The 22,460-nt window shown below is 42.2% G+C and overlaps 1 protein-coding gene across 4 annotated transcripts in view; it reads left to right on the top strand.

Moving 5' to 3' along the window:
* The window catches only part of exoc6 (exocyst complex component 6), a gene marked incomplete at its 5' end in the record, with an annotated part of 127,739 nt that extends 109,324 nt beyond the window's left edge, over positions 1–18,415 (top strand). For 3 of the 4 annotated variants that reach the window (XM_080748096.1, XM_080748094.1, XM_080748095.1), the window contains 3 exons: positions 1,812–1,885; positions 11,023–11,135; positions 12,195–18,415. In XM_080748096.1, coding sequence (XP_080604222.1) covers positions 1,812–1,885; positions 11,023–11,135; positions 12,195–12,327 — 320 coding nt within the window. In that variant the 3' untranslated portion in view covers positions 12,328–18,415. The remainder of the gene's footprint in view (positions 1–1,811; positions 1,886–11,022; positions 11,136–12,194) is intronic. The other variant, XR_013963011.1, reaches the window with a different exon arrangement.
* Between the last annotated feature and the right edge of the window lie 4,045 nt (positions 18,416–22,460).

The raw sequence follows: 22,460 nt of genomic DNA, 5'->3' as shown, positions 1-22,460 counted from the left end.
TTTTTAAATGTTTTTAGTAGGAAAATAAACTGGGATCTTTACTCAAGTCGTGACCCAAAAAATGTGTTCGTGACCCACAAATGGGTCCCGATCCACTGTTTGGCTAACAGTGTATTCTAGAAGATGTCCAGATTCTTACCTCCAGGGTTGGACTCGATTGGGTCGTTTCCAACATAAGAACAATTATTATTAGTATTGGAGGGATGTGTTTGTGGTCAAAGTGAGAGGGAGATGGTGGGTGTGCATGCGTGCAACTGGCCACATCACTTTTCCCACTCCCCTTTGCCATCACAGGAGAGCAGCATACAGTAGATTGAAGGTGTCTGTACGTGTGTGATTTGTTTGTGTGCAGGAGTGTATATGTCATGATGAACATACAGTACATGTTACCCTCTAAGCACCTCAGGCAGAAGCCAGATATTGTGTGCATGTGCATAGGTGTGTGCACATCTGCAGGTGTGTGTGTGTGTGTGTGTGTGTGTGTGTGTGTGTGTGTGTGTGTGTGTGTGTGTGTGTGTGTGTGCACATCTGCAGCCCTGTGTGTGTGTGTTTGTGCGTGTGTGTGTGTGTGTGTGTGTGTGTGTGTGTGTGTGTGTGTGTGTGTGTGTGTGTGTGTGTGTGTGTGTGTGTGTGTGTGTGTGTGTGTGTGTGTGTGTGTGTGTGTGTGTGTGTGTGTGCGCATGCTCGCGGGTCAGCCAGAGTTCAGTGCCGAGTTCAGTGTTCTAGGGAACAACATGAATGTCACAACAAGGCAGTATCATGTGTCCATTCTGTCCTGCTGGCTTCCATTGTGACATTGACACTAGTGAATTCCTGCAAAGCACCAGGGACTGTCTTATCCTTTCGCTGTTGCTTTGACTTCAGGGAATCCTGACTTTCCATGGTAGATGTTACTGTGAAAGGCATGGCTCAAAACAATAGGTTGAGGTTTTCTGGTCAACACACACGTTAGGTTTTATGATAATAATGAGCCCAGTTGTTTTACAGGTTAATGTTTGCTGTGGTTAATATTGCTTACCAGCAAATGTTAACCACACGTCCCTATTCTGGGAATCATTCTGCAATTGTAGGTGAAGAAATGTAACTGATCTCTAAATGTCTGATGAAAAAGGTTTTAAGGGTAACATTAAAAACATCATCTTCTCCAAAATGTAACTTTTGACCTGGTGTCCCAATGTTAGCCCAGTGTCTCAATGTTGACTCACAACGCGTCACAGGGTCTCACAGGGAACTGGCAAAAAAGACTTGCATACTTTTCCATATTCCAATTGTGCACCGAGAATGCTTTCAACATTGTGTTTATAGTGACTCAGTTTGTCAGCAGGATAGAGGTGATTGGTGGATCATCTATTTTTGCCATTTGTCATATGTCAGTATATGGCATAAGTGGTTAAGCTATGCTGACTGTTAAATGTGTTTTGGCACAACTGGTACCGCTGTACACTCGCCTATAAATCATTGCTGTCGGTCAGAAATCTCTTATCCCCATATTGTAACGTTTTTCATAAATCAACGCCCTACTTGATCATACTACAGCGTCGCACAAAAGCATCAAAAGTAGCAGATCCACAAGGGATTGTCGGTCTACTACTTTTGCTTATATTGTCATTTGAATCCTGAAAAGTCACAGTTTTGGACATACTGTATGAGACTTCCACCCGACAGAGCCGACACACTTGTTACTGTTGACTTGTAGGGAGCCAGCGGTAACAGGTGCTTCGCCCCGTTCTGGCTTATTGTGGCTTACAGGTTAACAGACCGGTGGAAATGACTTCTAACGCAACCCTTGTCGTTTTCATTTCCTCCCTCAGTGTTTGCCAGCTCAGAGCCAGTCCCCGGTTTCCAAGGAGACACGTTACAGTTGGCCTTCATCGACCTGCGACAGGTAAACCCCCCCCCCCTGACATGACATTCCCCCCTCACCCCCTCCTGACCTGTCTCACTCCTCCTCACCCTCTCACCCTGTCCTTACCTGTCTCACTCCTCCTCACCCCCTCACCCTGTCCTTACCTGTCTCACTCTCCCTCTCCTAACGTGGGTGTTCAGTCTCATTGCTCCCTGTTAGGCAGTACATTCTGTTAGGGCTTTAAAGTCATCGTATTAATTACTGCGTTTGATTGGGACCGAATGTCGCACTTTAGTATGAGAAACGGCACATCATGTCTCCGTCCGTGTACGCTTTTTTGCGGTCTATGGGTTTGCCGCTCTGACATATCACGCAACCACACAAACAAATCCCTTTTATGCCCATATATGGAGATCCTTGATGTCATCAATATTAAGCCCATATCTAACAGGACTTCATATGGGAATGCCCATATATGGAGGCCACATCAGCCACATACCACACTCCATATATGGCCAAGACAGCCCATCTCTGTGGCTGGTTCTACAGACAGGGATCTCCATATATGGGCATGAAAGGGATTGTATGTATGTCGCCCTTAGGCGTCTTACTGGTTTATACTGTATGAAAGGATGGTACATGCTCCTTACAAGACGTGTTGAACTTGATTATATATTCTTTATCAGCATAACTATTAGCTGTTTGCAAATAACACGTAATAGAAAGGTAAGGTTTTACATGATGCCTAACTAAACCGATTATTTGATTACTTTAAGAAGTTCCACCTCTCATTCGCATTGTTCTTGGAGCCCTGAGGAGAGACCACTTTTCTTTAATTAAAAATGTCGTCTCGCCTGTCTTAATTTATGTATTTCACTCCCGTCCTGCGTCACATTCCATGCCTTGTGTATTTTAATAGCTCATCTCTTCACTCAGTCTCCACTTTATTATTTGCCCTCCTGGCGTTCACCTTTTTTCCCCCTGTCCTAAAGTTCACCTGCATCCAAAGTTCTGCATAATAGCCTCTAAGGTGTGTTTAAAGAGTGGGTGTGTGCGCCATGAAATTGCAAATCTCTTCCCCATCTCCCGCATGCACACACACACACACACACACAACGGCTCTGTGTGCAGTGGATGGGAGTGGTATGCGAAGTGTTGCTGTGGGTTTTTAAGTTCCTAATAATGTAGCCTGTCTGTATACTGACCCGTTAATCTGACCCTGAGGTAGAGGCACGGCCCGGTCATATAGAGGTGACCACACTCAAGTATTTAGTCCAGTACGGTCCATAGATGTTGTCTCTGTTAGGTGAAAACCTTGTATGTTATGAATAAAAATGTTAACTTCTCAAAAATGAAAAACCTGTGTTCCAATGGATCCATTGTAGTTATTATTTAGCCAATGACACTTTCAATTTCCAAAATATATCTACAAGCCCACAACACAATGCATGGTGAACTTGTAGATTGGCTATTTTTGCGCAACATTGTTGTACGGCAAAGTAGTGCGGAAAAATATAAAAAGTTGATGGTGATGCAAGGTTTTTGTCGGACAGCGACAATAGGCTGGTCAAATTGCAGCCCTTGTTACTCTGTGGAAGCTTGAGTTCATTTTCTTTTTCCTTTTCTTTTTTTGCAGCTGTAGGGCTTGTTTTCCTGGGACGTTTGTTATCACAATTGATTTGACAATGCTCTGTTGAGAGAGAGAGAGAAGATCCCTACACAGGTTCTATTTACTGCTATTTGACCTGTTAATCTTAGCCTTGGGTAGAAAGAGGTTTGTGAGGCATCAACAGGTTTAGGTTACATGGAGTTCATCCAACAAGAGTTTCCTTCCAAAAAGGATATAGCCTCCATTCAGAGTGGGGGAGGAGAGTGGGATGCAATCATGTAATTGCTGTTTTTGGCAAAGTAATTGATAGCACAACATTCATTTGAATCTGTTTTGGAAGTATTGCAACTTGTGGTTGACAGCGTATTTTAGAATGAATGATGAACTTTTAACGGGATGCATAGCATTTAGAAGTGATCTATTCACCTGTAGCCTAATTAGAAATGTAGTAGTGTCACTTAAAAACAACACACATCCTCCGTCTTTGGTGCTGAGCCAAACTACTACTCTACTTGGTCCCTGCCCTTTATGCCTCTACACCAAAACTAATCTATAAGCTCACCACGTGTTTCGATCTGTTGCAGGTTTGTTGATCTGTATTTTATGCAAAATGTCCACCTATTATGACATGACCAGAAGAGGGACGTGAGGGTTCAAGAGGTTAAGATGTTAGTTGCACACATGAACGAATAGCCTAATGGGAGTTAACAATGTACAGTAGCTTATATAACACATAATTATACGGGTTAGCGTGCCAACACACTGGTAGACCAGTATTATCTAACCCTGTCTTATATAGGTCAGATAGCCTGTTGACCCCTGTTGTTCAGAGGGCTGCTGACCCATCAGAAACGGTGTGAGGCTGCAGTAGAGACCAGTGGTGAGGGTGCAGCAGAGCACGGTTTCTCAAAGTAGGTCCAGGGGAGCCTCAGAATACTTTTGATAATATTTGGAATTTATCAATATCACTTTGGTTTGACCACTTAGACCCTCTATACTTTGTAAAACAGACCTGAGTTACAATGTACTTGGTGTGATCTTTTTCGGCATATAGTATACCAGGCCTCTTCACCAAAAATAGCAGATCTACAAGCTCACAATGTGTCACAAGCGTGAACTTGTAGATCGTCTATATTTGGTGAATGTTCCTCCCAGAATAGTGGATGCTGGGGTTTAATATACTTTATTATTATTATATATTTTTTTTTGATCTGTCCTCATGGAAACAGATATTTTCTCAAGTTTTGCTCATGACATACTGTACCACAGGGGGAAATGTTTACATATTTACATATGACATAAATGTAAGATGCTACAAAGTAACATGTAATTCAGTGGTGCCGTGGATGAAAGTTTGAGAACCACTGCAGAGGAGGGAAGAAGTGGTGAGGGCGGCTGGCTCTGGAGAGAGTGGCCGTCTGGGAAGAGAATGGTTCCCGGTTCGATTCCCACTTTTAAGACCCTTTTAATACCTCTAAAATGAAAAACTAAACATTGGCCATATTGTCAAATATTAAAGTCAGAAATTTTGAAAATAGCCGATCTACATGCTCACAACGCCTCGTGTTGCGAGGCGTTGTGAGCATGTAGATCTGCTATTTTCACAATAGAACCGTTTTATACAAAATGTCATTCCTCAACTGTTGTTGCTTGTCAGGGTGGGAGGGGTCCCAGTTAAAATATGATTATTTTGGGGATCGCGGCCTGAAAAGGTTGAGAGCCACTGCACTATACAGTAGAAAGGTGCAGATCGTACCATTAGGTGCAAGTGGACAAGAGATAGACAGAGCTATATAAATTAGATGGATTCAGTTTTGATAGAAGAAGAAAACAATGGCTTCCTTCTATGGAAAACATGTTTGGTCCTGGTTTTAGCGTGTTGACGTAGTGTGGAAGGGTCGATGGAAGAACAGAAAGAGCAACAAACAGTGAAGGAGAGGAGGAATGTGTTACAGTATCTCTCCTCATGTCTGTTGGCACTTGTCTATTCACACTACTTCAGCTGTATACCGTATACATACTGTATATACTGTATACATAGACACCATTTCCCCTGTTAACAGCTTTATTTTCACACGTTGCGTTTGTTTACATTTTCTGTATTTGGGATTTACAGGGTTGAGACTCTGAGACAGAACTTGCATTTACCTGAATTATACTGGTAAAGTGCAGCTAAACATAATTGTGTGGTTTAAAAGTCCTGGATGTTTGAATTTCCTTTGACATGCAGCAAATCTGACGCCGGGCTTCGGGAGTTGAACATGAACATGATCAACGCCCCAAGAATGATGTAATTGACAAATGTGTTGAATGGTCTATCTCAAGGAAGTTGATCTTCTTACAGTTGTGAAATTAATGGATTCCAGTTTCTTCCTGGGAAATACTGTAAAACAAACCATGTTATTCTTTGGGACAGTAATGACAATTATACCATCAGTAACAGTCAGTGGAATAAACGTGCAAGACGATCAGTTTGGTCTTTCAACCATATGAACCCTAGCATCCCTACGCTTGGGAAGAATAGGGACGCTATCTACAAGCAGATAACAAGCTACAAGTTAAGTGAGCTTGTAGTTTGGCTATTTTTGTGGCAAATACTGTAGATATGGTGTAGAGGGAAAAGATGACTGGGAATTTTGATTATAATATGGCTGAAATGTAAAGTCCAAATTTATCTTGGTTCACACGCATATTTGTCCCTTAGCACAAACATACGAGATATACTTGCACAGGAGGAGAGTAATTATCTCATCCAGTTCACTGAAGAGTGCATTTTGACTGCAAGCGGCAGAGTGCATCTCTTTATGTACTTACTCTCCTTCCCTCTGTGGTAATTGACTGAGTAAATACGTCCACAGGCCAGACTTAAACTCAGGCCAACCTCAGCCTGCCTTGTGTCCATAGGTCAGAGGTCAGGACCTATAGCTTTATGTTAAGTCGCTCCAGAGGAGAGGAGAGGAGAGGAGAGGAGAGGAGAGGAGAGGGAGGAGAGGAAGAAGAGAAGTTGTTGATTTTCTTTTCTTTTCTAGCTCACCATGCCTGGCCCCTAGAAAAGGATGCTTAAGTTCCCGCTAACTAACTACTTCATAGTAAACGGGAAATCAAAGGAAGAGCCGTTCAATAGCCAAGTCTCCCAAGAGTACTCGTTTTATTCCCTGCGACAATAGGGGTCAACGGGCGACAATAGAACAGAAGCGGGGACGTTCAAAGTGAAGTGTCAGAAGGCAATAAAAGGGAATGGGAACACGAGAGGAGCGTGTAGAGTTTCACAATGCCGCCCGTGTTATTGTCTAGAAGCAGAAGGTGATACCTTCCACTTTCACAATAGAGCATAACTTGGTGATGATTTCATGGACACCTCGCTGTTGGGAAATGCAAACGCACACCCAACACACCTAACTCATTCCTACACCTTCGGCAGCTGTCTAGCGCACACACCCCTCTTGCTCTATTTCTCACACACACACACACACACACACACACACACACACACACACACACACACACAGGCACACACTCTCTCTGTCTGTATCAGAATCCTGGTTGAACATCCCTGTGTTTTGTCTTGCATTACGGCTGTGTTTACTACTGTGTCATTGTGATGGCATGACCGTGCTTGCCTGAAAGAATCCTCTGAGATTACATTCTCTGGGTCTAGACTATTATCTTCAATGTGTTTGGTCTCGCCTGTTCAAAATCGACCACTTTCAACCTGGTGTCCCTATTTTGGGCTTGTCATTATAGGCGAAGATGAATAATAATAATGATAATTAGAAGAAGAAAATGTTTAAAAAAAGAAAGAAAAAAATAATATATGTATATATATTTAATAATATGTCATCATGTGAGCTTGTTGCAAGCAACGAGTTCAGTTAACGTCCCCCCAAAGAAAGAAAGCCACGTCATACCACTGTGTTTGAAGGAAACCTCCACCATTTTGTCCATGGCTTCGTTTTTACCTGGCCCTTGTCAGTTGTTATCAGTTATACATTTAATTCTAGTCGTCTTTTTTGGTCACACCTCTCGTAGCCAACAATAACCAACACAGAATGGTTATTGTGACAATTACACCCAGTGAAAGATTATATCACAAAAATGCCCTTTGTTTAATTGAAAAAGTTACACAGTATTTTAAATAATAATTCTTGATAGGGGGCTGAACAATATTGTTTCAGTATCAACATCACATGCATGTATGCATGTTAGTCATGCTGCAAAGGATGTGATGTTAAGGCAAATTGAGCCCCGATCATATCATATGACCCCATATCACAAACATTTATTGTTTTCAAGAAAAATGAAAGCTAGCAATACTTTTTTCATATCTGATAAATAGCATCTCAACAACGTGGCGCGATGCGTTGTGAGCTTGTATATCGTCTAGTTTGCAGAATGTTCCCCCCTGAATTGGGTTCATTGGGTGCTGCGGCTAAATTGGTTAATATCTTCTTGCAGTGATGCTTTGCATGCACAATGCATCAGGTGTCCTCTAAAATGACCCTAAGCACTGCTAGTATTGTATAGTGTATATTCTTTGGAGTACAGTATAGCTGCATATACTGAATCCTGTGAATTTGTGTAGGGCTATTTTATATACAGTACATTTCACAATCCTTGTCACAAAATAAAAAATCCCAATTTTGTTCAGTCATACCTCTAGGGATACAGAGACATTTTTTTAATTGTTGATGGGCAGGTGTGGCTTGTATTCTTTTACTATTGATTTGGGAACAGGGTAGCATTGTTCAGATATCCATTAGCCCTTTGCACCATTCTACAAACCAAATAGATCGGTGACCCTTGAATGGTGACATGTTTTCTGTCCAAATGGCTGGTGGAGTAGAGACTAATCCACTGCTTCTCAAAGTGTTTTCCATGGACTCTGTGGGTATCTTTGGGGGTTTCTGAATAACCCTTACAAGTCTGTATTGTAACTCTTGACAGTATACAAATGGAACCGGTTTCATATGTATACTGTCAGGGAGACTAAGAAAATAGTATTTATTTTATTTTAACATGCTCAAGTCCTTGGTCCTAGGACCTTCATCAGAGCTAGGACCGAAATGTTTGCTACTTTTTTTTTTGCACCCCTCACTTTGAGCACAGAGCACTTTATGAGCAACCTAATATAAAATAAATACAAATGTCTTAGTCTGTCTTCCTTAATAGTTTATTCAGAGAGTGATCTTTTTCATGCAAGTTTTCCTTCATTTTTGAGACCACCGTCAACCCGTGGCTTTACCGTGGCGTGTTGAGGGTAGACCTTGAAATGATAAAGTTTGAGAACCATTGGACCTATCTAACACCCGCAGTAGACTGTGTGTATCTATTGTACACTCCTCATTTCTGTTATCAGTATGTGCCAGTGTAATTATCCGTGTGTGTGTGTGTGTGTGTGTGTGTGTGTGTGTGTGTGTGTGTGTGTATTCCAAAGGTAGGGAGAGGGAATTTCCCCTTCACTGCATCCCTGTAATGGCCCTTTTCAGTTGGCACCAGGTGTGAATAATGGCATTAGTCTTAAGTCTCTCTCTCTCAATCAGCTGAATACTGGTATTAGCACTAAGCTGTTTCACTGCCTCTCAACACGATCCACACACCCAGCTGTTTCACCCCATGACATTAGCATACACCGTGTGTGTGTGTGTGTGTGTGTGTGTGTGTGTGTGTGTGTGTGTGTGTGTGTGTGTGTGTGTGTGTGTGTGTGTGTGTGTGTGTGTGTGTGTGTGTGTGTGTGTGTGTGTGTGTCTAACCTAATCTCCATTAGGTTAGCCAGGGGTCATGGGGATCTCACTACATTTTACACTAATTGCCCCCCCCATCACACACACACCTCCACCTCCTCTTCGCTCTCTCCCTCTCTCCATTCATCAACCACATGAACCCTAGCCTCCATATTTGGTGTCGAACATTTCTATCTACAACCTCAGTACGTGTTGAATTGAGACGCGTTGCGAGCTGGTCCAATGTCTTTGCGCGATGCGATGTCATGCGACGAAATATATATATTTTTTTCATCAATGAAAATGCATTTCGACACAAGAGAAAAGGTTATTTCATGTTTAAAACAGGGCTCCCACGGTCATGAAATCCCCTGGAAATATTTTGAAATGAGAAAAACTGTTTTCCAGGCCTGGAAAAAGTTTGGAATTAATCAAATGACTTGGAAAATCTCTTGTCAGGTCGAAACCTCATAACATGTTCAAAACTGTTACTTTTCTGGATTCAAATAGCAAAAGTATCAGGTCTACAAGCTTATGTACACGCGCTGTGCCGCATTTCAAGGTATTAGATCTACTACTTTTGATGCTTTTGTGTGACGCTGTAGTATGATCAAGTAGGGCATTCATTTACAAAAAAAAAAATCACACCTGTGTGAAGTGGAGCTGTGTGTGTGTGTGTGTGTGTGTGTGTGTGTGTGTGTGTGTGTGTGTGTGTGTGTGTGTGTGTGTGTGTGTGTGTGTGTGTGTGTGTGTGTGTGTGTGTGTGTGTGTGTGTGTGTGGATCATGTGTACCGATTTTTGTGACATTTGAAGAAAATATGTAGGAAAAGGAGCAAAAAGTGTGTTTTGGAGAAAATTCAAGATGGCGGAAAATCTATCATGGCGCAAATGGGCGTGGCCTATATGGGGAGATGCGTCATGACCCAAGGAATCCAGGGAAAACATATTTTTAATTTTCCGACCTACGGTTCAAGAGTTACAGGCCAAAACGTAAAGTGGGGTGTTATGGCGCCACCATGCGGCCAAATGACACAATTATTTTTTATTTAATCCTTGAAACCATTATGAACCTCCTCTCCAAGTCTTGAAACTCTAGCCCCTATGGTTTGCGAGAGACAAATAATTGAATGTGAGTTTTTGCGATTGCCATTATAAGTCAATGGGGAAAATTAATTCACTAATAAATTAATATCAATTAAACTATTGAACCTTTCTCTTAGCAAGTTACTAGCCCACTATTCCCGAGTAAGCCGGTCGATTTGACATATGGCGCGAGTGTGTGGTGGCAAAACTGTGGGACTAGTAGCGTGCCGAAGTCAGGCTACATACAGACACACAGACAGACACACAGACAGACACACAGACAGACCCACAAAGCTACGTATAGGGAGCCTGTGTTTCACACAGCTCCAAAAAAAACACTAAAAAAGTTCAAATATAGAGATTGGGCAGAGGTTTCTGCCCAACAGCAACAAAATACATTGTTTTTGTCCAACATAACGTGAAACATGTAACATGGTAAAATGCAGTGCTACGTTGTTAGCTTGTAGATCTGTTCTTTTTGTCACTGACACCTTCGAGTGTGTCTTGGTGCATTGATAACACACTGGTATAAGAGTCACATTATTGCGTGAGTTTGTGTAAGTATAAAGTTGTCAAATATGTCAGTCATATTTGACAAGTCATCACTATTAGGTTATGTGTCATATCTGCCATGTGCAACTTAAAAGCCTACAAGCCAAACAGAAATGAAATTGTCAACGACAAAAACACAATTAAATTGTTAATCACAATTATTTGCGTGACAATTGATTGTCATTTAAAATGTGATAATGTGTGCGTTCCAGCTCCTGGACCTGTTCATGGTGTGGGACTGGTCCACCTACCTTGCAGACTATGGTCAGCCCACCTCCAAATACCTGAGGGTGAACCCTGCCACCGCCCTGGCTCTGCTGGAGAAGTGAGTACAACTCACCCGCCTTTGACCTGTCAGTTACGTTTGCATGGATTCAAGGGATACGTCACGTCTCTGGGTGACGTATGTTCCCCTGTGTTACTTGAAATACCAACCAATTTTGCATGCTTTGGCAGAGAACAGAATGATATTCTCTTGTCCCTGTCGGGTGGAAACTGTTACTTTTCAGCATTCAAATTCAAAGTTAGCAGATCCACAAGCTCGTTTTGTGGATATGCTACTTTCGATGCTTTTGTGTGACTCTATGGTTTGATGAAGTATAGGGTGCAATGTCTCTATCTTCTCTATGCTGCTCTACTGCTTTGTTAAAACTCACGCATGCTATCGCTTCTTTTTTCACTATTTCCCTGCATTCTAACTGCTGCAATACAGAGTCTACAGAGGGTAGGTGACGCTTCCTCAAGTTTTCTCTCTCTCTCTCTGTGTGTGTGTGTGTGTGTGTGTGTGTGTGTGTGTGTGTGTGCGTGTGTGCGTGCGTGCGTGCGTGCGTGCGCGCGCGCGCTTGAGCACGCGTGTGCGCATAGCATGCATAATAGTCGTGTCTCTTATCTCAAAGTGAAGTATTCTCTATGTAAAATGCATCTGATGTAGGATACATTTTCTTTACTTAGAGAGTGAAATCTTAAGACACAAAATGAGAAACGCTTAGATTGAAATGAGAAAAGTTGCCTTTTAACCACCAAATAAACGCACATTATCACTCTTAAACTCAAATCTAATAAATCCAAACATGGAGGGTCAAACTCAGAAGTAAAAGTCCATATTTTATTATTCCATAATATGCCTCAAGATGATCACATATTCACTCCTTCATTCTTAACCTCTCTCATTGTCCTCTCTCCCCCGTCCTCTCACCGTCTCTGTGTCTTCCTGTCTCCCCCCTGTCCTGTCCTGTCCTGTCCTGTCCTGTCCTGCCTGTCTGTCCTCCTGTCTGTCTTCCTGTCTCCCTCCTGTCCTGTCCTGTCCTGTCCTGTCCTGTCCTGCCTGTCTGTCCTCCTGTCTGTCTTCCTGTCTCCCTCCTGTCCTGTCCTGCCTGTCCTCCAGAATGAAGGACACAAGTAAGAAGAACAACATCTTCTCTCAGTTCAGGAAAAACGACAGGGACAAACAGAAGCTGATCGAGACGGTGGTCAAACAGCTGAGGAGCCTGGTCAATGGGATGTCACAGCACTCCTAGACACACGCACACACACACACACACACACACACACACACACACACACACACATGCTGGAGGGAAAATGCATACACACACCTGATGTGAACAGTATTCAAATGCTAGAGCAGCTTCATGTCACAATAACAATGCTGCAATATGTGACACGCGTGTAGAAGACACACACACACACACACACACACACACACACACACACACACACACACACACACTTGCTTAACATGAGGGATACCTAACAAGGACACACGCACATGAAAGGGACTAGATAGGCACACAAAACAGACGCTTACACAGAAATATAGGGCACAAAACTACACACAACGCATACAGGCACCGGGAAAACACACAGCCACCCGCATTTACACTCTCCCCCCTTCTCAGATATACAGTACAAGACTGAATACTGTGTAAATAAATAACCTACAAAGACCTATACTAAACTAAACAGTTTACTGAACTCGTACAAAAGAAGAAAAAAAAAAGAAAAAGTGGAATGAACAGAGAAATGTTTTTAATGTAATTTGTAATCACTACCATAAGACAGAACTTGTGTTTTGTACATTCGTGGGAGTGCAATGATTGTAGCGCCACAGAGGCAGGGTGGTGTTGCGTTTTAAAAATGCACAGTCAGCGACAGGAAGTACTGGGAGATTGAGTTCATGTTTGTCCCCTTTTTGCTGTTTGCACAACTATTACTATACACCACAGTCTTTAGCAGTGGTTCTCAACATTTTCAGGCCGTGACCCCCAAAATAATCATGTTTGAATTGGGGACCCCCCAGCCTGACAAGCACTAGGAGTTGAGGCATTACATTTAGTTTGACTCGATTCTACAGATAAACATTGTGAAAATAGCCAATCTGAAAGCTCACAACGCCTCGCTTTCTTATATTATTTGACAATATGGCCAATGTTTGACAAGTTTTTATAGTATAATTTCTTGATTACTTTTGATGCAGTAATGGTCTTTTATTTTTAGTTATTAAAAAGGTCCTTCAATTGTCACTTCACTGTCATCTGGGAACCTCCCAGAAATCATGTGGGGACCCCCCTGGGGTTCCTGTCCCATAAGTTGTGAACCACTGGTCTTTAGGACAATAATGGCCTCCATGTTTGAACAACATTAATTAACATAATATTAATTAGCATTAATTAACATAGTGATGACAAAAAGACAAACTGAAATGCATTGTCCCAATACTTACTGTACACTATTGACCCTGTGTATGTACATTATGTATGTATGTAAGTACGTATGTACGTACGTATGCAGAGTATGTATGCACAAACTCACTGCTGAGTTAAAGCCGGACGTGGGTGGATCGGTTAATGAATGGATGATGATGTCTAGAAAGACTGATGTTCATGACGAAAGGTGATTTTTATTTTATTTTTGTTCCCCATGTTGGCAGCCTTTGCTTGCCGTTTGTCATCATGTCTCTGTCTGTCTCTCTTTCTCTGTCTGCTTCACATTTGACGTTTGTTAGATGAGACACTGAATTGGAGATTTAAAATGACTGATGGTGTCAATTATTTCAACTGCACACAGAGCATCTGTTAGGCTAGCGAGTAGGGGTGGGACGAATTATCATGCCACGAAATGTTGCTCTGTAAATACGTGACGATACACGTTGTAGAGACAAAAAAAAAATGTTATCTGTGTCCATGTGTAGTACACAGACACAGTTGACACAACTCCTAGTACTGTTAATCGACCATAGCAGCTAGCCAATAGCTTTTCTACTATCAAACTATCAAAGTGATATAGCATCAATATAATCTCAAATATACACGCTGTAGTTTAACATGTTTATTGCGGTCTAAAGCCCTTTGCACACAGGACAGTTGCGTTTTTTTTTGTTTTCGGTATGAATAAAACGCTTTGGATTTGGTGTGCAAGGCTGTGCGGAATCGGCGCTGCGGATCCAAAAAGGAGTCATAAAAGGAGTGATGACTTTTTTACCGCATGCGACAAGACGCACGAATCGAACTGGGTTCGATCGAGAAAAAAACGCACGGCGGCAGCCATTCGTCGCACGGCTAATTCTGAGCCGGTGTGCATGAAGTCATAGAGAATCATTGTTTTCTTTTCAAAAAATGATATTGTCCGTTTTATCCGTGCGGTTAAACGCGCCTGTGTGCAAAGGGCTTAACTCTGCAGAACAGAAGGCCCGGTTTCTCTTGAGGTGGTAAAAACCCTTTTCCAGTTCCAGTTAAATTTCCTGTAGTTTCGGCTGCAGATGTGCTTCCGGTTTGACTTCGCTGTCGTGCCAATCAAAGGACGCTGGACCGGAAATGCCACCTTCTGGAAACCGTGCATGACTACAGTCATGCACAGAGCCTGTTTTCAAGCAAACAAACATCACTTACAAAAACCTAGCAGCATATCCGCTGGAACTACTTACTGTTGCTAACCATACAAGTTTGCACCTTTCAGATTAAGAGCACATTGCAGCGTTAACTCCCACGGCGAGATGAAGATGACGGGGCAACGTTGACAATAATTGGGGAGAAAAAAAGGTTATGCAACAGACTTAGTTGGGGTGTGTGTGTGCATCCCCGGGTATGGACTAGTACTGTAAGAATATCAAATTGATGTTGAGATAATGAACCCAATATTATTTATGAATTGCCTCGTGAGCTGAGTGAATAGACCGTTTGTCAGCCTTCTGATTGGTCCCTGAGACTCCCTGACTGGCCAACCAGAAAAAAACATTCACTTTTTGCTATCGGGGGTGGAGTTTGTGCAGTGGAGAATGTTGCTTCAGCCTTTCAAAAACTGTCCGCAGTGCGCGACACGGAGATCGGCCGGTACGGTGATAGCGACGGCAAGCGTCAAGCGATCTCGCTCATCATAACGAATAAGCTTCAACAAACTAGTTCACATGTACCTTATCAATGGTCTAAGAGTCACGATTGGGTACATATAATTTAAATGGGCAGAATTACGAAAAGCCAGCCTATTATGTGAGGAGAAACATTCTCTCTGTCCTCTTCCTAGTACCCAAGATGCAATGCGCTTCTCTTTCTATCTTTCTCCAGAGGATTAAACTAATTAAAACGTTTATTTTTCGGGGGAAAACTACTGTTTTGCTATGTAATTACTGTACCTTTTTCTTCCCTTTTTATTAATATCACGTAGATGTGTTTTTTGTGGTACTTTATATAGCTGTAATGAGGCTATGAAGGGAAAAAAAATCGCATCCACTACCACTATAAAAGAATCTGCAAAGAGGATTCTGTCCCACTGGGATTAAACAAATTAAAACATATATTTTCGGGTAAATCCCCTGTTTTGCAATGTAACTACTGTACCTTTGTCTTCCCTTTTTATTAATATCACCTAGGTGTTTTTCCTTTGGTACTTTATATAGCTGTAATGAGGCTATGAAGGGGAAAAAAATCCCATCCACTTCCACTATAAAAACAATCTGCCCAGGGTTAATGTCCCATCATAGTAACAGGGCAGAATGGGGCGGGATTTGCAAAAGGGTTTATTGTCACACCCCTACTAGCGAGGGATTTCAGCCAACAGTTGCAGGGTGCTCTCTCTGACCACTGTGCCACCCAGGACTTGAGTACTGTAGTGTATAGTGTGTCATCCTTATGAACCTCACTGTCTTCAGAGATTGTATCGATACTAGTATAATAATTCTAGATTAATGAAATGTCTTTTTATTTTAAAATGAGGACCCTATATTGCACATGTACACAAATGGTTTTATGTTGTATATTGTATATATTTAGTTGTTAAGCATTTTTTTGATTGGAAAAAGAAAATCTTGAACTTTATTCTTTCTTTTTTTTTGGGGTTGCATATTGACATTTTACAAGAGCGATAGATGGCATGCTTCAAAGCTTCAGCTCACTGATGCTTTGAGTTAAACCCCACACCTACAATGAAGGATGTTTGTTTCATAAGCAAGACTTACAATACAATTAAATACAGTATGTACATACTGTAGATTCTGTATGTCTGAATGCTCCATGGTTTTCAACACTACCTACCGCACACCATAGATACTTCCTGGTACAGGTTTAAATAGCAATGTTTAAGTCTCTGCAGTGTAACTGTATGCCAGTAAAAAAAATAGATCCTTTGCGATTTGTCACAGTAAAGATGTTTTGAATGGGAATGTCAAGTCTGCCCACTGTGATTCTATGAGGTCCTTGAGTTACTATACACTTCAGTAGCCGAAAGGAATAAGGAGAGCTCTAATGTTTATCTGGGGTTGATTTGTAATGTTCCAAGGCTCCCGGTTAAAACGGCTGAGCTAGCCACACGTTTGGTCACACATCCAGTTAAAGGCTAAAACCACCAACAGGTACATTTCAGAAGTGCCATTAGAGTTTAAAAGAATAATTGGTGAAAATGTGAGACCTAAATGGTCATACTCCGGTACAGTTACCCACGGAAAAATATACTGCAGTAAACGTAATTATCCTTTCTGGGAAAGACTCGGCTCGTCACAATGGGAACCAATTCAAATAGAGTTGTGACTGCAAGTTGCCTGGCTGGAATTGTATTTGTTGCCTTGTAGCATGGACTCTAACATTCTTCACTATGTAATTGCAAAGGCAATATGTAGTGTTTAGGCTGCCACTGTGTGCATGCATGCTCAAGCAAAATAAACTGCCCTGTCAACAAACATACAGATTGACTCTACACAGTAAAACCCTCAGTGTTTGTGTAAATTACTAACTTGCAGATTGTCTGGAATATTGCTGACGCTAGGTTTCATTAGTTAAAAAAAAAAGCCCCTACAATTCTTGTCCGTTTGACAAATAGCCTCACAACATTATTGGCTCAGTTTACCATCTTGCCTACTCTGTTGGCTTCAGTGTCAAATGAACACTGAGGATTTTGCTGTGTAGAGATTTGTTGGAAATGTCAAAATGCACATTGCACGAATCAATCCCGATTCCTCATGTCAAAAATAGGGTACATATAGGCTTCCCTTAAACATAAGTCCTATTACCTGTAACCTACCTAAAGTAAGAGAAAACACCAGATTACTTTAGTTTAGGGATTTCTATATAAATTGCATCCCAAATTGTGTATTTTCTTTCCTCAGGGTAAAGCAAAGCTTTAGAATCTCATACTCCAAATACTTTCCACAATACACAGCAATAATAATAAAAAAAACTGGTCCATTTCCAGCCTCTCTTGCAGGCTGATGCTTCTATTACCTTCAGATGGCAAAACATTTTTATAAATCAGACTATGTTTTTTGCTGTTATATTTTGGGTCTGGAAACTTTAAACAGCATTTTTGCACTGAAGACGAAGAATTATTTAAAGTTAGTTTTGTTCCCTTTATTTGAATTGTTTTGCCTTTTTTTTTAAATTAAATAGTAACTTGTAAATGCCATTGTACATACTGCATATTTTGTAAAGAAAACAATACCGCAGTTTGTCTGCTACAAAAAAAAAGAGCAGGAGGTTGACACTGTGATATGCACCCTCCCTCAACAACGAAACAAAAGTAAATATGTAATTAATAATGACTTTGTTTTTCAGTTTGTAGCTTTCATGGCAAACGCAGTTAAGTGAATGGTAGTGAGCTAAAAGATTTAGGCCCAGTTTGTCTCCACTCACTTGCATGGCTGAAACAGTAATGCTACGTACTGTACTAGCATAGAAACCCTGAACAACATTCCAATATGAATGAACTACCATAACAACGGTCCTAATCATTTGGGATGTGCCTCCCAATGCAAAAGATAATATGTTCACATCTTTGTTTTCTTGCTTTTCATGCTGTGGGCATATTGTACCTGACAGTAGAGTCCAGATGTACACCGAAACAACGCCACTGTTAACGCTAAAGCTAGAACATAGTTACATTTAAAATACTTCAGCTTGGCTTTGGAAAGATGCAGGGTGGCAACTAAGTGCTCAACCCAAGAGGGTTGAATAAGGAAACTTGATAACATGATATGGCTCTGGGTCCACTAACCACACGAACCCCAGCAGCGTCGCTGTTCTTGGCATATCGTAACGGGTGAACATTCATAGAAATTTGGCAAATATTTGTTGGAACGGGCTTATCTACAAGGTCGTGACACGTGAGATTGTAGATCAATTATTTCTGTCAAAAAGATTTGGCGTAGATAGGAGGGGGGGGGGGGGGGGGAGGGAGTCCTTAAAGCATTATTTAGCATTACATTTTGAGAGTTCCTGTCTCTCCTTTTCGGGATAGAGCCACATTTTTTTGTGTCTAAACTGCAATATGACGTTGTTCGGAGGGGCGCTACTGCCATTAATTTAGCTGTTCGGCCCTTAGTCATGCCATGCAGTTTCCTGCACGAACATAGTTCTATTTATCTCTCTCTCTGTGAATCTCTCCTTAAAATAACACTCATTTCTGGAACAGCTCATCAATACTTCCATGTTGGCCTTTTGGGGGTAGGAGTGGAGATGTTAACTGGTTTGCCAAGTTGGTGGACATGAAAGAGGCCTATTAGTCAGGGCCTTTCCTGCCATTGAGCGCCCCCACACTTCCTGCAAAGTCTTACCAATTGTTTATGATGTGTCACAAAAATACACCAACTACTTAACCAACCACTCACATTTCTCTATGGTTCAGACAGTAGAGAGCAACCAAGGTGTTCAAGGAGACTCGTCTGCAAATCACCCGTCTTGGTTGCCATGTTTGCATCCCAGTGCAAGCAGAACCAGCACATTGTCATTTTCTTTGTCTTCTGCACTATTCAAGATGTCAACAACAACAAATAAGACTATTAATAATCAACTAATTTAAGCATTCAAGTCTCCTTGTTGGCAGCCAGGTCTTCTTCATGTGGACAAAATGTCATGTACTGTACAGTTTTCCTTTGCCCTCCGCAGAGAAGGAACAGAGATAAGTCCATTTTAAAGTCTGAGCGAATTGTTCCTAACACCTGCAATGTTTTTGAATAAACCACCTTTAACTGAGATGTTTTTTTCCCTTTATTCTTTGTTGTTCATTTTGTGTGCTTTAATTAAAACAAAACGTGTTCACTCAAACGCTTGCTCTACTTATTTAAAAACAGCTCTAACCTGCATAGGGAATAAGCAGTGGTGAAAAAAAGTACTTAAATGTAAAAGTATCAATACTGCAATGTAGAAATCCTGAATTTATGTATATTGAAAATAGCAGATCTACAAGCTTGTAGATGAGCAATTTTCAAATGGCCCAAATGTATATAGGGCTGAAGTGGTAGACTAAATGAAAGTTTTGTAATAATAACTAGAAAGATGCAATTGGAAATTGCAAGTGTGGTTTCCGTGATGTAAGTCACACTTGAAAATGAATTCCGTCTCATACTTAATACTTAATAATAAACTTCACCTATCACTCTGTACTTAGTGTGCTGTTTTTTTCCCTAGCCTATCTACAAGCTCACAACGCCTAGCAGCACGAGGCGTTGTGAGCTTGTAGATCTGCTATTTTTGGCTAAAGTTCTCAGAATATGGACTTTAGGGTTTAAGTGGTTAATATAAAAAACGAGAAAAAGGTTTCTATCACAAAAATTTGGAGGACCCCCTGTAGTAACTCTGAGGGGCGGGCCACTAGGCAGGTCTGGATTAACCATGGGGCCGTTGCCAGGGGCCCTTGGCGCTCAGGGGCCCTTGGGGGAACTGGGCCGTGTGGTCATTGACAATTTACTATTAAATGTATACGTTGATTAAAAATCAAATGTGCGGGCCCCTCCTCTGTTGTCTACAGGTGCTTTCTTGGCCCACAGATGATCATCATGGCTTAAAATCCGAGCTGGGTAGTGCACGTCGGGAGGGAGGGGGGCGGGGTTGTGGTGGAGAGTGGGGGGGCCGATCATTTTTAAAAATGAAATTATCGACCAGGGGCCATTGCTGGGGTTAATCCGTCCCTGAGTGGTCTAATGATCTGACTTTCAGCGGAGAGGTTCCATATTCAGACCCTAGTCTACCTGTAGTTTGATGATGGAGTACTTTGGAATGTTCTTTGTAAAGATATGCATAAGTAACTCAAAATGTCTTTGAAAATGCACTGGGCACCCCAGGTATGTGTGTGTGGGGTGAACAGACGGAAAAAAATCTCATTGATGTCAGTTTTGTGGTGTTTTGACTGGACACCCTGTGGATGTTGCCAGCGGTTGATCAGCCATGCATCTACTTGGTCAGATATCTGTTAGATTTATACCAAGATCATGGAAGCAATGTCATTGGGTATTCAGGTGTCAATCAACTCTAGGCAAGACAACCTAGCAGTTACAAGAGGGGGTGTGGCTAAAAGAAGCAGGAAGGGAAACAATCTGACAGTGCAACCACACTTTGAAAACAGAGATGTTTATGAATTAAATAATCTGGTACATGTTGTCACCAAATGAAGCAGGCCAGAGATGATAAACAGTGTGGATATATCAGCATGTCTGTGTGTTTGGAGCTGGGGTTTCACTCAGTATTTCTACCATTACCTGCTGACATTAATTGCGACCGTAGGTCGCATTTACTACCAAAACCTCCACCGGCTGTCCGTCCGTCAGTCAGTCAGTCAGTGAGTGAGTGAGTGAGTCACACGTCACACGTCACACTTTTGCCCTGCTCATATCTCCACAACCGTTGCCCCCATCCATGCCAAATTTTGCACACACACTCCTTACCTGCCAAACTACAACCTCCAAGGACCCCCGGAGCTCCAGGGACCCCCAGGTCCCTGGGGGACCCCCAGGTGTAAAGAAATGTCCCTCCGTGACTCACACGTCACACGTCCCACTTTTGCCCTGCTCATATCTCCACAACCGTTGCCCCCATCCATGCCACATTTTGCACACACACTCCTTACCTGGCAAACTACAACCTCCAAGGACCCCCGGAGCTCCAGGGACCCCCAGGTCCCTGGGGGACCCCCAGGTGTAAAGAATTACCAAATGTGCAAAAATGACCAAATGACCACCCCAACGGGGCTGCTCACGGGGAATTCCTGGGGACCACCCACTCCTGGTAATCCAGAACGGATGCAAAAGTGGTGGCGCCCCCAGTGGAGGACCCCCTCCACTGCAGCTCACATAAAATGCCGTAACTCGGCCTAGGAGCGTCCGGGAAAGCCGGAGCCGGTACCTATTCGTCCGCCAAGGCAACGCGGAGACCCCACCCCTCATTTCTCACATGCCCTCCTCTAGCGCCAACTTCAGGCCGATTTTTAAAACACATTTTTGGACACTGCTCCTACAGTTTTTGCCCTAAAATCACGCAAATCGCTACACAGTATGTCTACACTCATCCCATCAACATGAATCTGTCCCATATAGCGCCACCTTCAGGCCGATTTTTAAAAACACATTTTTGGACACTGCTCCTACAGATTTTGCCCTAAAATCACGAAACTCACTACACAGCATGTCTACACTCATGTCATCAACATGGATCAGGAATGGATTGGAAAAACACATTTTTGCCCTATTTGTGGAGATAAGCGACCTACGGTCGCTTATCTCCCGATTAGGGAGTCTTACTGGTAACTACAAGATTAGATGGACTGTGGCTGGTCAACTAACACACTATCCTGGAGGAGAAGAGAGTGTTTGGGAGACATTTCAACAGTTTTCTGAGTGAGTATGGACGCTATCTGATATTTCAGCCCTAGAATGGCTGTGATGATATTACTTACATGTCACAATGTCACCCACACAGGAGGGCATCGGAGTGATCTATGGCTCTATATATACTGTATCTGATCTATACTGTATATGGAATACATTAAATGAATGCAATGAAATATCACAGCCACTCTATAGGATTACAATGGGACCTTTAACAGTGTTGTGGTGTTTTGAATAGTGTGCTTCAGGACCTGCTACCAAAGCTGTGCAGTAGAGGTGAGACTTGTCACTGCATACCAGAGAATCCAGGTAGAATCAGTGAGTTTTGCCACTGCGGGGTCAGAAACGGTGCTGGTCACGTGGTTCATTGTCACTTTACACTTCATAGACTTCAATGCATTCTGGAAACGTCCTTGTCACTATACTGTACGCCAATAGATGTGTGCATGGAAGACCTGGCCCCATGAAGTGAACGGGAGTGACGCCACTCTCTCTACAACACTCTACAGACAGAACAGACAGACAGACAGACAGACAGTAACCTCGCCTCACCACTAAACAGGTTGGTTG

The sequence above is a fragment of the Nannobrachium achirus genome, assembly GCF_963921795.1.
Source record: "Nannobrachium achirus genome assembly, chromosome: 18".
Classification (NCBI taxonomy): domain Eukaryota; kingdom Metazoa; phylum Chordata; class Actinopteri; order Myctophiformes; family Myctophidae; genus Nannobrachium; species Nannobrachium achirus.
Note: the sequence above shows the minus strand (reverse complement) of the source record. Positions and strands in the feature narration are given on the sequence as shown.